The sequence below is a fragment of the Lutra lutra genome, chromosome X, assembly GCF_902655055.1.
Source record: "Lutra lutra chromosome X, mLutLut1.2, whole genome shotgun sequence".
NCBI lineage: Eukaryota > Metazoa > Chordata > Mammalia > Carnivora > Mustelidae > Lutra > Lutra lutra.
In genome coordinates, this window is record NC_062296.1 from 56,857,875 (window position 1) to 56,872,965 (window position 15,091).

The window sequence follows — 15,091 nt, forward strand, 5'->3', positions numbered from 1 at the left end:
GCCTCTGCCTGCCACTCTGTCTGCCTGTGCTCACTCTCGCTTCTCTCTCTATGACAAATAAATAAAAATAAATAAAAAAATAAAAGATGTTATTTATTTGAGAGAGAGAAAGAGAACACAAGCGAGGGGAGGAGCAGAGGCAAAGAGAGAAGGAGACTCCCCCTGAGCAGGGAGCCCAACGTGGGGCTGGATCCCAGGATCCTGGGACCATGACCTGAGGCGAAGGCAGATGCTTAACAGACTGAGCCACACAGGTGACCCTGTTCTGATGTTTTTTATAGTTTTTTTTTTAATGTTTAGGTCTTTAACTAATCTGAAATTCCTTTTTCTTTTCCCTTTTTAAAGAAGATTTTAGGTTTTATTTTAAAGATTATTTATTTATTTATTTGACAGACAGAGATCACAAGTAGGCAGAGAGGCAGGCAGAGAGAGAGGGGGAAACAGGCTCACCGCTAAGCAGAGAGCCCGATGCAGGGCTCGATGCAGGGCTCGATCCCAGGACCCTGGGATCATGACCCAAGCTGAAAGTAGAGGCTTTAACACACTTAGCCACCCAGGTGCCCCCAAAAGATTTTAGTTTTAAGTAACTTCTACACCCAACATGAGGCTCGAACTCACAACCCTGAGATCAGAAGTCGCATGCTCCACCAACTGAGACAGTCAGGTGCCCCATGGAATTATTTTTTTCTGAATTGTGTAAATTAGGAGTCTGATCCCTCTCCCAAAAGATAATCATTTCTCCCCAACCCATTTAGATAAATTAGTCCATCTCCCTCCCAGTTACTTGAAATATCGTTCTTAAAATATCATTTACTAATTCTCACAAGTACCTAAGTCGATTTTTGGACTTTTCCTATGCCATCGATCTAATTTTCTATTCCAACTCCCGTATCACAGTGTTTTAATTACTAGTGCTTTGTGATATACTCTGAATATGTTAAGACTATGCCTCCGCCTTTCTTCCTCTTTCATAAAATTAGATATTATTTATTTAAAGGATTTTATTTATTTATTTGAGACAGAGAGATACAGAGAGAGAGAGAGAGAGCATAAGCAGGGGGAGAGGGAGAAACAGACTACCCGCTGAGACTCCATACCAGTATGCTGGGATCATGACTGGAGCGGAAGGCAGAAGTTTAAGCATCTGAGCCACACAGGCGCTCCTCAAATTAGATATTCTTACATATTTAAGGCACCATAAGAACTTTAACAACAGGTCTACCAGTTCCATTTTGGAATTTTTATTGGTAATGTGTTGATTTTTTTTTTTTTTAAGATTAATGGAGGGGGCGGGCCTGGGTGGCACAGTCAATTAAGTACCAGACTCTTGGTTTGGGCTCAGGTTGTTATCTCAGGTTCCTGAGATCAAGCCCCAGGACCAGCTGAGACTCTCTCTCCCCCTCCCTCTGCCCCACGCATGTGCCCTCTCTCTCTCTCTCTCTCTGAAATAATTTTTTTTTTAAAAAAAGATTAATTTGGGAGCTAATTGTCATCTTTATTATGTGGATAATGGGGTTGGGGTTGTGCGAGCATGTGGGGATGTGCGTGTTTACTAAGCCAATGTCCTGGGACAAAACAGTAACGCGCAAGACGGATGAGAACTCAGTGAAGTTATTTGAGGTCCAACAACTGGGAAGGGTCTTGGGATGTTGGGAAGGAGGAAGGGAAGGGTGCGGGTCCAGGTGTTCTTTGAGCTGACTGTGTATGGCTGGGGCATCCTCTGCTGTGTGTGAGCCAGCTTGCCTGTATCTGTAACACAGAGGAGCTCAATAAATATTTGTCAGCCAGTGCACAAATGAGTGAATCAAGTTTTGGAGAGCCGATTGCATGCCAAACAACCTGCTAGCTCTTTTCATAGCTTATCTCTAATCCTCATAACAATCCTGCCAGACAGGTAATTATGACCCCCATCTGACAGGCCAGGAAAGCTGAAGATCGGAGAGGGGCAGTCCCTTGCTCAAATCCAAACCGGATCTTTATTATTCTAGAAGTCATTCACTGAAGGGACCAGATTTCCATCCTTTCACTCATTCATTCGTCTGTCAGGGATTTATTAAGCACTCACTATGTAGTACAACGACCTAGTACAGCAACTGCTCTAGGTGACACAGAGTAGGCGGAATGCTCCCGGGAAGACCAGCTGGGCGGTTAGTTTGTGGGTACCGAAAGGGCGGGGTTTCTGGTTCGCACCTCCGGGGAACTTAGCTGCCTAGGCCTCCCAGTTAAGGCTTCTGCTGAGGAGGCACGGCTGGATGGAGGTTGCCTCGCGATCTAGGGAGCTGTCATTACAAATATCGGCCAAGAGGGGGCGCGGTCCTGCTGCTAGAAGCGTGGCCTGGAGACCCTTTGCGCGCTGACAGGCCATCGATGCGCAGGCGCAGAGGACGCAAGGAGCGGCTTAAAAAAATCCTGCGGAGGGATCGCTTGCGAGGGGGCGTGGCTTAATCAAAGTATGTCTCGCTGATTGGCCACTGTCTCTGGGGGCGTGGCCTAGATGCGTCCTTCTCGGAATGAGGGCCGGCCGAATCGAGTTTTCCCTCTGTATTGGAGGCGTAGTTTAGGGCGGGCCCTCGAGCCACCCCTCGATGATTGGCCGCCTCACTCAGAGGGGGTGGGCCAGCGAGCCGTCCATCCTCCGTGCGGTCACTTCCTGTGGAGTTTCCCCAGCCCAGGGAGGAGGGGGAAGAGGACGAGGGGGAGGAGGGCGGTCGTCCGGGGTTAGGTTGAGGGGGGGGTGTTGGTCCGTTCAGGGCGGGGGATGACTCACGGCCCATCCCATCGTCCCGACGCCGCCCGCCCGCGCAGAGCTCGCTCCATGGCTTAGCGGAGGAGGCGGCGGCGAACGGGGGGAGGGGGACTCTTATTTTGTTAGGGGGACCGGGCCGGGGCCCGACCGGCCTGGCAGGGCTCGCCCGGGGCCGGGCGTCATGTCTCATGCGGCCGAGCCAGCTCGGGACGGCGTAGAGGCCAGCGCGGAAGGCCCTCGAGCCGTGTTCGTGCTGTTGGAGGAGCGCAGGCCAGCCGACTCGGCCCAGCTGCTCAGGTGCGGGGCCGCCTGGGACCGGTAGTGCCGACTGGGGTTCCTGGGGGGCCTGATCTGGGGGGGACAACAGGATCCCGGGCCTGGGATTGCAGGCCCTCGGCCTAGGCTTGGAGGACGTCGGGGCGCCGGTCTTGTGAGGGTACCTAAGGAATCCGCCGGTGGCCTGCTTGGACTGAGGCTTAAAGAAGTCATGGAAGTGCCTTAAGGGAGGCCTGGTTTCAATTTGGGGGGCTCTTGACTGGTCCCGAGCCTGGTCTGGGGCAACTGAACTTGGGGGACTGGGGCTGAATTTGGGGTCCTTGAGTTAGGCGTGAGGAGAATGAATTTGAGGGGGTACTCTGTAGGCAAGGCACTGATCTGAAGGGACTTTTCCCCTCAGTGTCAGAGAAGGGGTCCTGGAAGACAGAAGTGCTGTCTTGGAAGCTGGAAGATTCCCAGTGGCCGGTTGCTTGACTATGTTTGGGGATAACAGGAATCTGGAGGGATTTGGGGGTATCTCAAATATGCTACGTGGGACCAGCTTTGTGTGTGTGTGTGTGTGTGTGAGCGAGCAAGAGAAGCAACATTCGTCAAGGCTTGACCAGAATAATCACTTTACCCCTGCCCACCCACCCAGCTGGGTCAGATCCCAGGGATAGTGGAAAAGCCCTCTTCCCACACCCCCCACAGGGGCTTGAATGGGAGACAGTGAGGCAGACAGAGGCAACAGAGATGGTCCTACTTCTTAGCTCGGAGAAGGCCTCAGACCTTACTTGGGAACCCAGAGGAGGGTCTCGTTCCTGCTGCTGACCATCCTAGCCTCTCAGCCAGCCTGGCTCACCCTCTGCGCGTGCCTGGATTCTTTTTCTCCCCCTGCCAGTCAGACCGTCAGACCCTGGAAATCCATCATCTCAAATCTGTCCCTAGAGCTGGAATGAGGGCCAGGTTCACCATCCCTGCCTGGGTGGGTCCTCTGTGGCCTCTTCACATCCTCACTTCGATCAGCAGGCTTGTAAGCGCCAGCCCACTCTATCCTCACCCTGCCCACCCCAGTGCCCATCTCTTCAAACTTCGTGCAATGGGTGTGAGCAGGGATGGGGCTTTGCCTGCTTTCTTCCTGGGATTGTGCTGAGCTCAGCACCTCCCCAAGCTTCCTCTTCTCGACTTCCTGGGTGGTTTTAGGTCCCCATCTGAGGGTGAGGAAAGGAAGGAAGAAGACAGATCCTCAGAGCCGGGAGAGAGTTCTTGTTAAGCGAAGTCACCCACAGCGTTTCAGGATTCTAAGTCTTTGACTCGATTCAGGATGCATATCCATTCACGTGCATGTGAATGCTCCCTACACGCTAGGGTCTTGCCCCTGGCCTGGAGGACTGAGTGAGAGCCTTTGCACCCAATGCTTGCCCATTTTCTGACGCCTTCGAAACAACCTGGCTCATCACAATAGTGGGAATAGTTGAAAGGGTGTACAGCTTTTTATTTTGTGCCAGTGGATGTTGGTTTTAGGGGGAGGGGTGTGTGTGTGTGTGTGTGTGTGTGTGTGTGTGTGTGTGTTCGGTCACAAAAAACCAGGAGAGCGCTGGACAGGCTCCTCCCGCCAAGAAAAGAATGCTTGCGGAAACGGATCACCCACCCCAGCGCTCCCTCTTTTAAATCCAAATTACCGGAATGCGGGGAGCCCTTGATATTTCCATTTTGTATTTGGGGTGTGTATTGGCTTCCCCTGAACTCTGGCTGGGGGGGGGCTACTTATTTGCAAAAATGGTGGATCCTTCCGTCCAGTGAATCATCGACCCCAGTTCTTTGTGATGCATTCAGTTTGTGTTACAATGGGCTGTTGTGCCGAAGGGTGCCCCCACAGTGCTGGAAGTGTGTAGACCAACGTGGGCTCACATTCAGCTGCCAGGACCCCAGGAGGGGGTATGGGGGCTGGAACAACTCTGAATGAGAGGTCAGGACTCCTGCAAAGTGAATTGTCCTTCCTAAATTCTTTGCTTCTCTTTTCCCTCCAACCCAGGTTATTACACGTGATTGTGTTAGAGTGAGGAGTTGGGATCCAGGCACTGTTACTATTTTGAATCCTAAGGGACTATGGGTAACAGCAAAAGCAAGTGGGGAGGGAAGAGGGGTGTGGGGAGAGAGGAAGACCTGGGAATTCCCGATGGTGGTGCCCAAGGAGTAGCCTCTTCTGCGGCCTGCGCTCTGTTCCCCTCTCCCCTGATGTGTGTCTCCTTCCCACCCCCCACTCTTTCTTTCTCTCTTGGAGGGGAGTGAGGTCTCCAAATACTCACTGACCATCATCTTTCCCTCCCTTCCACCCTCAGCCTCAACTCTTTGCTTCCGGAATCTGGGATTGTTGCTGACATCGAATTAGAAAGCGTCCTTGATCCGGACAGCTTCTACGAGCTGAAAAGCCAGCCCCTACCCCTACGTTCAAGGTCTGTCTCCCCTGACTCCCCTCCCAATTCCTCAGGCCCCTCCATCCCCTCTTGACAGGCAGAGGCCCTCAGTGCCAGGGCAACCCTTTCGGCAGAGTGCATTTTCCAGATGGTAAAATTAAGGGCCTGAAAGCGTAAGTCACACAGGAAAGCAGGTGGCCACGCTGGGATTCCATTAGCTTGAACCAGACCTCCCCTGCCTCCCTCCTCCCAACCCGAACACCCATTCATACACAAATATTGCTGGAAGCCTTGGTTGGCCTGCGGGTGCCCAGCTGCCAGGTGGGCGGAGCTGTACCCACAATCCCTGCTCACCCCTTTCCCCACTCAACAAACTCACCGCCCCCCAGCCCTTGAGAAACCCCTGCTGGTCTCTTCTTTCCCCCAGCTTGGAAGTCTAAATGTGCTGAGTCATCGGCCTGGGCTCTAAGAGAGGGGAGGGGACCTGGAAGAGGGGCAGGAAGAGAGGATTGTGAAATCTCTGAGATTTTCAAGACTGCCTAGCTCCTGGGTCTAGAGGCCCAGGCTGGGGCCGAGGAAGGCCCTGCGCTTGCCCCTGTAGCCAGATGCCCACGACCAGAAGCTGAGCATCCTCAGCCCCAAACGGAGCTTTAAGAGCCCTCTGTACCCTAACCTACTGCCATGGCCCCCATTTGTCATCCTTCTGCTCTCCTTTAAATGGGATGGATCCCCCTCCCACAGCCTAGCAATGGCATCTCTCCTCAGTGTTTGAACAGGCCCAGATCCAGCCTTCACCATAAGGATGGAAGACTAAACCTTCCCCCCACCAGACTGTGACCTCTAAGGGCTGGGACTTGGCCTGGTCCCAGTGTCTCCCCCGTCAGACTGTGAACCCAGAGAGCCCTGAGCAGGTGTGCTTCCTGGCTGTCCCCCTCCACGTTGTGGCCCCTGAAAGCAGAAAACAGGCCTAATTCCAGCATCTGCTTCCTCCCACGGTGACTCCTTAGGCTCAGGACGAGACTTTTAGCTTACCTATGGCCCCATATTTCCCATTTCACAGCCTCCCAATATCACTGCAAGCCACCCCAGCTCCACTCTCTGCATCGTCTTCTGCAGGGGGCTCCAGGACCCCTGCCATGTCGTCCTCTTCTTCATCGCGGGTCTTGCTGCGGCAGCAGCTCATGCGGGCCCAGGCCCAGGAGCAGGAGAGGCGTGAGCGACGGGAACAGGCTGCAGCCTCTTCCTTCCCCAGCCCTGCCCCTGCCTCTCCTGCCATCTCAGTTGTGGGCGTCTCTGCAGGGGGCCACACACTGGGCCGTCCTCCCCCTGCTCAGGTGCCCAGGGAGGTGCTCAAGGTAAGGTGACATCCGGAGGCCCTGGGAGGGGTCTCGGTGACTGAGGAGTGGTCGTGGTGGCTTTTGGGCCAAGGTCCTAGGGGCTCTCAGGAAGGTCCCAGTTACTGTTCAAATAGGCTGTGTTAGTGTCCCGTTACATTTAGGGGTTCCAAGGCATTCTCGTGCAGCTGTGAGGGGTTATTAGGAGGCACAGGATGTCTGGGTGTGCCCTGGAAGGTTGTGAGTGCCTCGAGTGGGCCCTAGGGCCTCCTATGAAGTAACCCCAGGAAGAAATTCATAGGAAGAGTTTCCTGTGTATGTCATACATTAGGAGTTTGGCCATCAGAGTGACTTGGGAAGCCACGTGTGGCTTCTACGTCTCCTAGGTGATGTCAGAGACTGGAGAGGGAGTCTTGGGACCTGTGCCAGGGTGCCCCCAGAAACTGAGGGATTTCTGAGAAAGAGAGTTTGGGTCTCTGGGGGAGACTTCCCAGTATTGGGGGAGGTAGGAGGGGTTTCTGATTCTGGGCCGGGTTTGCCGGCCTGAGCCTAGAAACAGGTGACCTCTGAGGATCAGCCTGGGGCACAGAGTCAGCCCATCCTACCTTGTCCCCTTCCACCCCTCCTTGCCCCCTTCCCGCAGGTGCAGACCCACCTAGAGAACCCGACGCGCTACCACCTCCAGCAGGCACGCCGGCAGCAGGTGAAACAGTACCTGTCCACCACACTCGGCCCCAAGCTGGCTTCCCAGGCCCTCACGCCACCACCAGGAGCTGCTGGTGCCCAGCCGCTCCCAGCGCCCGAGGCTGCCCATGCTGCTGGCCCCACAGGCAGCGCCCCCAATAGTCCCATGGCGCTCCTCACCATTGGGTCCAGCTCAGAGAAGGAGGTCAGTAGCTGCAGACAACCTTACCACACTCCCCGTCATCCAGCTTCCTCTAACCCTCGTCCACATTCCCTTCTTCCCTCAGATTGACGATGTCATTGATGAGATCATCAGCCTGGAATCCAGTTACAATGATGAGATGCTCAGCTATCTGCCCGGAGGCACCGCAGGGCTGCAGCTTCCCAGCACGGTGAGGCCCTGAGATAGGAGGCTGGCTGACGCTTAGTCGCATCCCTCTGTCCCTAATGCGACACCCAGGCTGGCTGTGTATATAAGACCCTTACTTTGGATTGTACGAAGATAGTGAAGGAGGCCATGGGGATGAGAAGAGAGCACACTAGGGCACTGGTACCTTGTGTTAGGCTGTGTGGAGAGGTTGTCCTGGTGGATTCTGAGAGATACAAGGGCAGGGACTCCAGGGAGGTAATCAGGCATACCTAGGCAGTCAAGCTGCAGTGTGGGAGGGACCGAGGAATGGGAATCTTGTAGCAAGAGATTCAGGTCATCGGGATATAGCCAGACCATGTAGCGATTGGAACATATCAAAAGTCTTAAAAACCCGGTATGGTAGAACCTCGGGGTGATCGGAAAGTACAACATCTCTTTCAGTGAACCATGCCAAGAGGCTGGATCCTTGTGGAGAGTGGGTAAAACTCTCTAGAGCAAGGGATGTGCCAATAAATTATATAATTCTGGTTCTGGAACATTCCAGGAGTTCTATAAGTTGCTTTGGGACATACCAAGGGGGCTGTGGCTTTGTTTCCTTCCAACACACCAAAAGGACAGAAGCATGTATAAATATGGCACCAGCTTATCAGAACTTTTTATTGATTTGGACACAGCTAGGGACTGGGACCTTATATTAACATGGATCCAGCAGACTAGCAGGGGTTTCAAGAGATGATAACTCATCAAGAGGTGGGATTAATTACTCAGGGTTTAGTGTGTTACCCTGGAGTATATCCAGGAGAGGGTGAAGGAAAGAGAACAAAAAAATCAAGGCTGGCATAAAAGAGCAGTGCTTGTTGAATAGTTGGACAAGAAATCCTGAGAGATTGGAATGCGTAGGAAGATACCAGAAGTCAGGAGCTCGGTGCATGACCATGTACATGATAAGGTGGTGGAACACAACAGCCACGGCAGAAGGCTAGAGATCGGGCTGGAACTCTCTGAAAGGCCATATTTTGGATAAAATGTTACCATGACAATTTCCCAAGGTCTGAGAAGATTGAGCTGGAGTGTTCCAAGAATGCCGACTTGGAACGTTGTGCTAGGAGGGGCTGACGGGCTGGAAGGTTTCAAGGTTGCATCGTAGCCTACAAAGACCTGAGGAGGAGTGGTTTTCCAGCACTTCTCAGGGCCAACCCCAGAGCTGGGGAGAGGGGCCTCCTAGGTTGCTGAGGTATTTGGGGGCACTCAGGGGCACAAGGAAAGGGTCCGGCAGACTCTGGTCCTCTGACCAAGCTGGGTGGGTCCACATGATCCTGTCCTCCCCACTGAGTCGCCCTGCAAAGTTCCCTTGAACAAGAGGGAAGGGTCCCTGTGTTGAGCCAGCCAGTCCTTGTGTTAGGGCATCTGTGGAGCATGTGGAAGGGTGGGGGCCAGGTTCTGAGAAGGGGGCCAAGCCTGGGGCTGCTCCGAGCCATCATCTCTTTGCCCTCCCTGCCCCCAGCTGCCTGTGTCAGGGAATCTGCTTGATGTGTACAGTAGTCAGGGCGTGGCCACGCCAGCCATCACTGTCAGCAACTCCTGCCCAGCTGAGCTGCCCAACATCAAACGGGAGATCTCTGGTAAGGGCCAGGGTCTTGGCCCCAGGCGCCCATTCTGGACCCCCCGGGTGAGCCCTTTGTCAACCAGGTGGGCCTGATGCTGGGGGAAGGGGCTTAAGCAGACAGAAAGGGACTGTTTGCCCTCTCCTTCCACATGGCCTATGGGCTAGCTTTCACCCCATTTCCTCTTGTCTTGGGTTTAACAAATGACCAGTCACCAGGGCTCTTTTTTAAAAAGTCATGAAAGTGGCACTTAAAAAAAAAAAAAAAGTCACTTCCCTGCCTCCACCCACCAGCTCCTACCCCCGGCAGCGGCAGCCGTACGTGCTGCCTCTGTCTTTCCCACATCCAGAGGTCCTGACTACCCGCTGCCCCCACCTCTCTTCCAGAGACTGAGGCCAAGGCCCTTTTGAAGGAACGACAGAAGAAAGACAATCACAACCTAAGTGAGTGGGCTCCCGTGCCCTTGCCAGCATGCTCTTCAGCCCTGCCTCACACCCCACCCTGGCCTTCCTTGAGGGGGGCCTGTCCCTGCAACAGCCTCCCCATCCCCAGCTCCTCCTCCCTCCTCAGCCTGTTGACAGCTTTCCCACTCTTCTCCCCACCCCACCCCCAAAGTCGAGCGTCGCCGGCGATTCAACATTAACGACAGGATCAAGGAGCTGGGTACCCTCATCCCAAAGTCCAGTGACCCGTGAGTCTAGGATGGGGGGAGGGCCTTGGGCTGGCAGAAGGTGGGATGAGGGCCCTGTTCCCCTAAAGCTGTTCCTGGGTGGGAAGCGCCCGGCATTTCTGCTCCGGGTCCATCCAGCTTTCAGGACCCTGCATAGGGGCATAGCCCCTTGTAGCCCCTAACCTACAATTTTAAGTGCATGACATTGCAGTCCGTGTGCCTCATCTGGTTCCCATCTGACATAGGCACTCATTTTGGGTTCATTTAGTACTTCCTAATTATTCATTCAAGGGACGCATCGAGCTGCTTTGTGTCAGGGACTGTGCTAGGCCTTGAGGATATCAGAGGGACAAAACAGACAAAAATCCCTGAGCTCCTGGAACTGATACTTTAGTGGAGGCAGACGGACCATAAACAAGATAAATAAATAAAATCTGGGTGGCTACGAGGAGTGTTGTGGAGAAAAATAAAGAGAAGATGGGGGCGTGCCTGGCTGGCTCAGTAGAGTGTGTGACTTTTTTTTTTAAGATTTTATTTATTCATTTGAGAGAGAGAGATAGAGCACAAGCAGGGGGAGAGGGAGAAGCAGACTCCCTGCTGAGCAGGGAGCCAGATGCGGGACTCGATGCAAGGGACCTGAAGATTGTGACCTGAGCCAAAGGCAAACGCTTAGCCATCTGAGCCACCCAGGCTCCCCAGTGTGTGACTCTTGACCTCAGGTTTGTGAGTTCAAGCCCCATGTTGGTCATAGAGGTGACTTTAGAAAAAGAATAGAAGATCGGGGAATGTTGGCAAGGGTTACAACTTAGGGTGAGGAGGGTGGGCACAGGGCAGGCCTGGACTGACAAGCAAACATTGGCGGTGAGGCAGGAGCCATCTGGGTGTCTGGGGAAGAGTGTCCACGGTGGAGGGCACTGCTGGCCTGGAGGCCCTGAGGTGGGAGTGGTTTTCCATGTTCTAGGAGCAGGAATCTGCTCTTCCCCCAGAACAACTGGGAAGGGCATTCTATACCCTTGAGGTATGCCCCACCCCTGAACTCCTGGTCTAGGCCTGTACTGGTGCAGTTGCCCCGTCAGCTCCCGAGAGCCCCCCTACGCAACACTGCCTCCTTTTCTCCCGTCGGGCCCTACAGGGAGATGCGCTGGAACAAGGGCACCATCCTGAAAGCCTCTGTGGATTACATCCGCAAGTTGCAGAAGGAGCAGCAACGCTCAAAAGACCTGGAGAGCCGGCAGCGTTCGCTGGAACAGACCAACCGCAGTCTGCAGCTCCGAATTCAGGTTTGGGACAAGGAGGCCGTGGCAGAGGGGACGGGGGCTCCCTACAGGCAGAGGCAGAGGAAGAGCAGGCCGGGATTTCCTGGCCTACTTGGGGGATCCCTGGGCTTCCCCAACTCACACGACAGTGATGACAAGTAGCAATCATAACTCTACCGAGAACAGCGACGAATACTGGCTAATGTATATGGTGTTTGTCTCGTGCAGCCCACGGCAACAGGAGCCTTATCTCCATTTGCTAAGGTAGCCCTCTCTATGATCCCGTGAGGCAGGGACCGTTATTCCACTCGTTTTACAGAGTGGGACTCTGAGGCCCAGCGACGTTGAGCAAAACTTGCCTCAAGTCACACAACCCGTGAGCAACAGCCTGCCCTTGGCACCATCAGACTTCTCTGCCTCTGAGGAACCATGAACCCCATCTGATCCCGCCCCCCACCCTCTACTTTTCGCAGGAGCTAGAATTGCAGGCACAGATCCACGGTCTGCCGGTACCTCCCACCCCGGGGCTGCTCTCCCTGGCCACAACTTCAGCCTCTGACAGCCTCAAGCCAGAGCAGCTGGACATTGAGGAGGAGGGCAGGCCAGGCACAGCAGCATTTCACGCAGCGGGGGGATCTGCCCAGAGTGGTCCCCATCAGCAGCCCCCAGCGCCACCCTCGGATGCCCTTCTGGACCTGCACTTTCCCAGCGACCACCTGGGGGATCTGGGGGACCCGTTCCACCTGGGGCTGGAGGACATTCTGATGGAGGAGGAGGAGGAAGGGGTGGCGGGGGGACTGTCGGGCGCCCTGTCCCCACTGCGGGCTGCCTCTGACCCCCTGCTCTCGTCGGTCTCCCCCGCTGTCTCCAAGGCCAGCAGTCGCCGCAGCAGCTTCAGCATGGAGGAGGAGTCCTGATCAGGCCTCACCCCTCCCCTGGGACATCCCCACCCAGGAAAGGAGGATGCCTCAGGATGAGGCCCCACCTTTTCCCCCCCACCCTCCCGTGAGACTGCCCTGCCCAGGTGTTGGGGGGAAGAGCAGACGTGATGAGGTCCCACCCCTGCAACCAGGCAAGGAGGAGGAGTCAGATGAGGCCCCGCCCCCTTCCCACCAGACCAGCCGGTGAGGCGTTTCAGCCATGGAGAAGGCGGTAACCTCGGGCCGTTCCCCTGGAGATTGCAGTCTCGCCCCCGCCCCGTGGGACGTGCCCTTGCCCAGGTGAGGGAAGGAGGCAGGATGAGCTAGGCCCCCCTTTGATTAGGGACTTTCCTAGCCAGGTCCCCTGGGGTAAGGAGGTAGCAAGATACTGGCCCACCCCCTCTCTTGGAACCACTAGTCTAGTCCATCCTGGCAAGGAAGAGGAGTCAAAATAATAGAGGTCTCACCCTGGGGGTTTAAGCCCTGCCCTTTCCCCTCAGCCCCGCCCTGTCCAGCCAAGGAACAGACGTGAAGAGAGCCCTTCACCTGGGAGCGCAGTCCTGGCCTTCTGGCCTTGCGGGAGCCAGGCCCCGCCCCTTCCCTATAGGCACAGCGGAGCGCAGGTATTTCAGGCATGGAGGAGTCCGTGAGATCAGGCCATGTGGAGATCACAGACCTTGTCCCTTAGCAACATCCCATCAGAGCATTCCATGCTGCAGGGGGGCGGGGGGAGTGGTACTTTAGCTCCCCAGCCTTAACCTGGGACCAATGGGACCTAACCCAGGAGGGCTCTGAGCCGACCTTGCCCTTGGAGAAGAGGGCCGATCTTGAAATCTTGTGGGGCGACATTCCAGACCTCGATCAGGAGAACTAGACCCTCACTCTTGGGTAGAATCCCGCCTCCTACTTTGAAGGGCAGTTTAGGGAGGTGATAGGAATTAGGGGGTACTGAGTCCAGGTTCCCAGAACCAGCACCCCAGCACTCTTGCAGTCTGTAGAGGAGCAGGATGAAGGAAGGGGCCTTTCTGGGGAGTTCCCAAGCCTGGGGAAAAGTGGAAGCCTATCCCACCAAAGCAGAGGCTTGGAGGGAGGGTTGCAAAAGCATATGTTTGCCTCTTTTGTTTTATCTGATTTTTTTTACTGACCCTCCCCCTCCATTTCTCAGAAGCTAGGTCACCTCCAATCTCTGGCCTCCATCCACCCCGTTCTCCATTTGGGAGGACTCCTCCCCATTTCCGAGCTGTGAGACACTCCCTGCCCATGCCCACCCTTCCTACCACATACACCCAAGGTTGTCAGCTTCAGATCCTTGGGGTCAAGCCCCAAGGAGGGTGTACTAAGGGGTCTGTAGGTTTATGATTAAAATAATAAATGCTAGGCGTGTTTGATGCGCTTTTAACTTTGGCAGAGGGTCTCCTATCCTTGCTTTTGACTGTACAGTGAGCATGGTCGGGGCTGGCCAGGAGGAAGAAGGTTCTTGGAAGAAACAGATTTATGTGGGATGGACTAAACTTAGAGGGGCTGGAGGAAAATAACCTGTGAGCAAAAGCAGTCAGTCCTTAACTACCTGCCAGGCACCCTCCTGTTATGAGTGTTTCCCCTAATTGTTTAATCCAAGGACTAATTATGAAGAAAGTGCCGCTTCTTAGTCCCATTCCATGTTGGAAGAAGCTGAGAACTAGAGTTTAACTCTCTGAAGATACACAGTTGGTAGATGGTTGAAGAGCTAAATGGTGAAGTTAGGAGAGCGAGAGATCTGCTGTGAAGCATGTCATCACTGAGGGCAGAGGGAGCAAAGATTTTCTTGCAGGCTCACTTTTGGAAACCGATAAGGAAGCGTATGAGGATAACTCCTGGCAAGCGGTAGAGGTCTGCCAGATGGTCCAAAGGGCACAAACAAAAACCATAAGGGTGGAGGGACAGGAAAGCAGTTCCGTTTGGGGACAAATGTTGACATTTGGGGGGGATTTAAATGGAGGTAAACAAACACAAATACTCTTCTTGAAAGTTGGGGAAAAAATATTTTGGAACTCCTCCACCAGACTCTGACTCCCAGGATGAGCATCAGGCCTGGCCTTGCATCTCCCCCAGCAGATTGTGACCACCACCCTTCCTACTCCTTTCTGGCCTGTCACACTGACCACTAAGGCCTGGTTGCCGAGCCTCTGGCACCAGACTGATGGCTCCCTGATAACCTTTTCTGGACTTCCTCCTCCTCGAATCTGCCGTGTTCTCTTTTTCATTTTGTGAACATAACACATAACGCCCAGAAGTGTTTTTCTCCAAGTTTGTATTCTGAAGGAAGTTGAGCTTACGGAAGAGCTGCGAAAGCATTGACGTTCCCGGACCCATCAACCAGCATCCTCTAATGTGAATATCCTATAGAACCATGGCATATTTATCAATGCTAAGAAAATAACATTGGCACGGTACCAGGAACTCAACTTTCAGGCTTTATTTGGATTTGACTGTTTTTTCCACGAATTTTTTTTTTCTGTTCTAGGATCCAAGTAAGGAAACTGTTATCTCTTCCTGTGTAGCAAATTACCACAATCTTGGTGGCTAAAAACAACACATGTTCACATTCTCTCAGATTTTGTGGGTCACGAATCCAGGCTGGCTTAGCTGGGTCTTCTATTCCAGTGGCTTTCCCGAGGATACTATCAAGGAAGGTATTGGGCAGGATCCAGGACTCCTCTGGAAAGCGGGACTAAGGAAGGATCTGGTCTGAGCTCCCATGAGTTTGGGCAGGCCTCAGTTTTGTAGCCTGCTGAACTGAGGGCCCCCGTTCCTCGCTGGCTATCAGCTGGGAAGCTCCCAGTCCTTCACATGTGT

The 15,091-nt window shown here is 54.0% G+C and overlaps 1 protein-coding gene across 1 annotated transcript; it reads left to right on the forward strand.

Annotated features, from left to right (window-relative positions):
- The first annotated feature begins 2,677 nt into the window (after window positions 1-2,677).
- TFE3 (transcription factor binding to IGHM enhancer 3) lies at window positions 2,678-13,660 on the forward strand. The gene is made up of 10 exons (XM_047716176.1): window positions 2,678-3,043; window positions 5,344-5,457; window positions 6,479-6,773; window positions 7,396-7,641; window positions 7,724-7,828; window positions 9,311-9,428; window positions 9,797-9,853; window positions 10,026-10,101; window positions 11,213-11,360; window positions 11,810-13,660. Exons 1-10 carry the CDS (start codon window positions 2,928-2,930, stop codon window positions 12,251-12,253), a joined length of 1,719 nt encoding a protein of 572 aa, XP_047572132.1. The 5' UTR covers window positions 2,678-2,927; the 3' UTR covers window positions 12,254-13,660.
- The last annotated feature ends 1,431 nt before the right edge of the window (window positions 13,661-15,091 follow it).

Excerpts from the sequence above, each read along its gene's own strand:
- TFE3 (XM_047716176.1), top strand. The coding sequence starts at position 2,928 with ATGTCTCATGCGGCCGAGCCAGCTCGGGACGGCGTAGAGGCCAGCGCG. Across the intron at positions 3,044-5,343 it reads GACTCGGCCCAGCTGCTCAG|CCTCAACTCTTTGCTTCCGG; the intron begins GTGCGGGGCCGC and ends TTCCACCCTCAG. Across the intron at positions 7,642-7,723 it reads GGTCCAGCTCAGAGAAGGAG|ATTGACGATGTCATTGATGA; the intron begins GTCAGTAGCTGC and ends TTCTTCCCTCAG.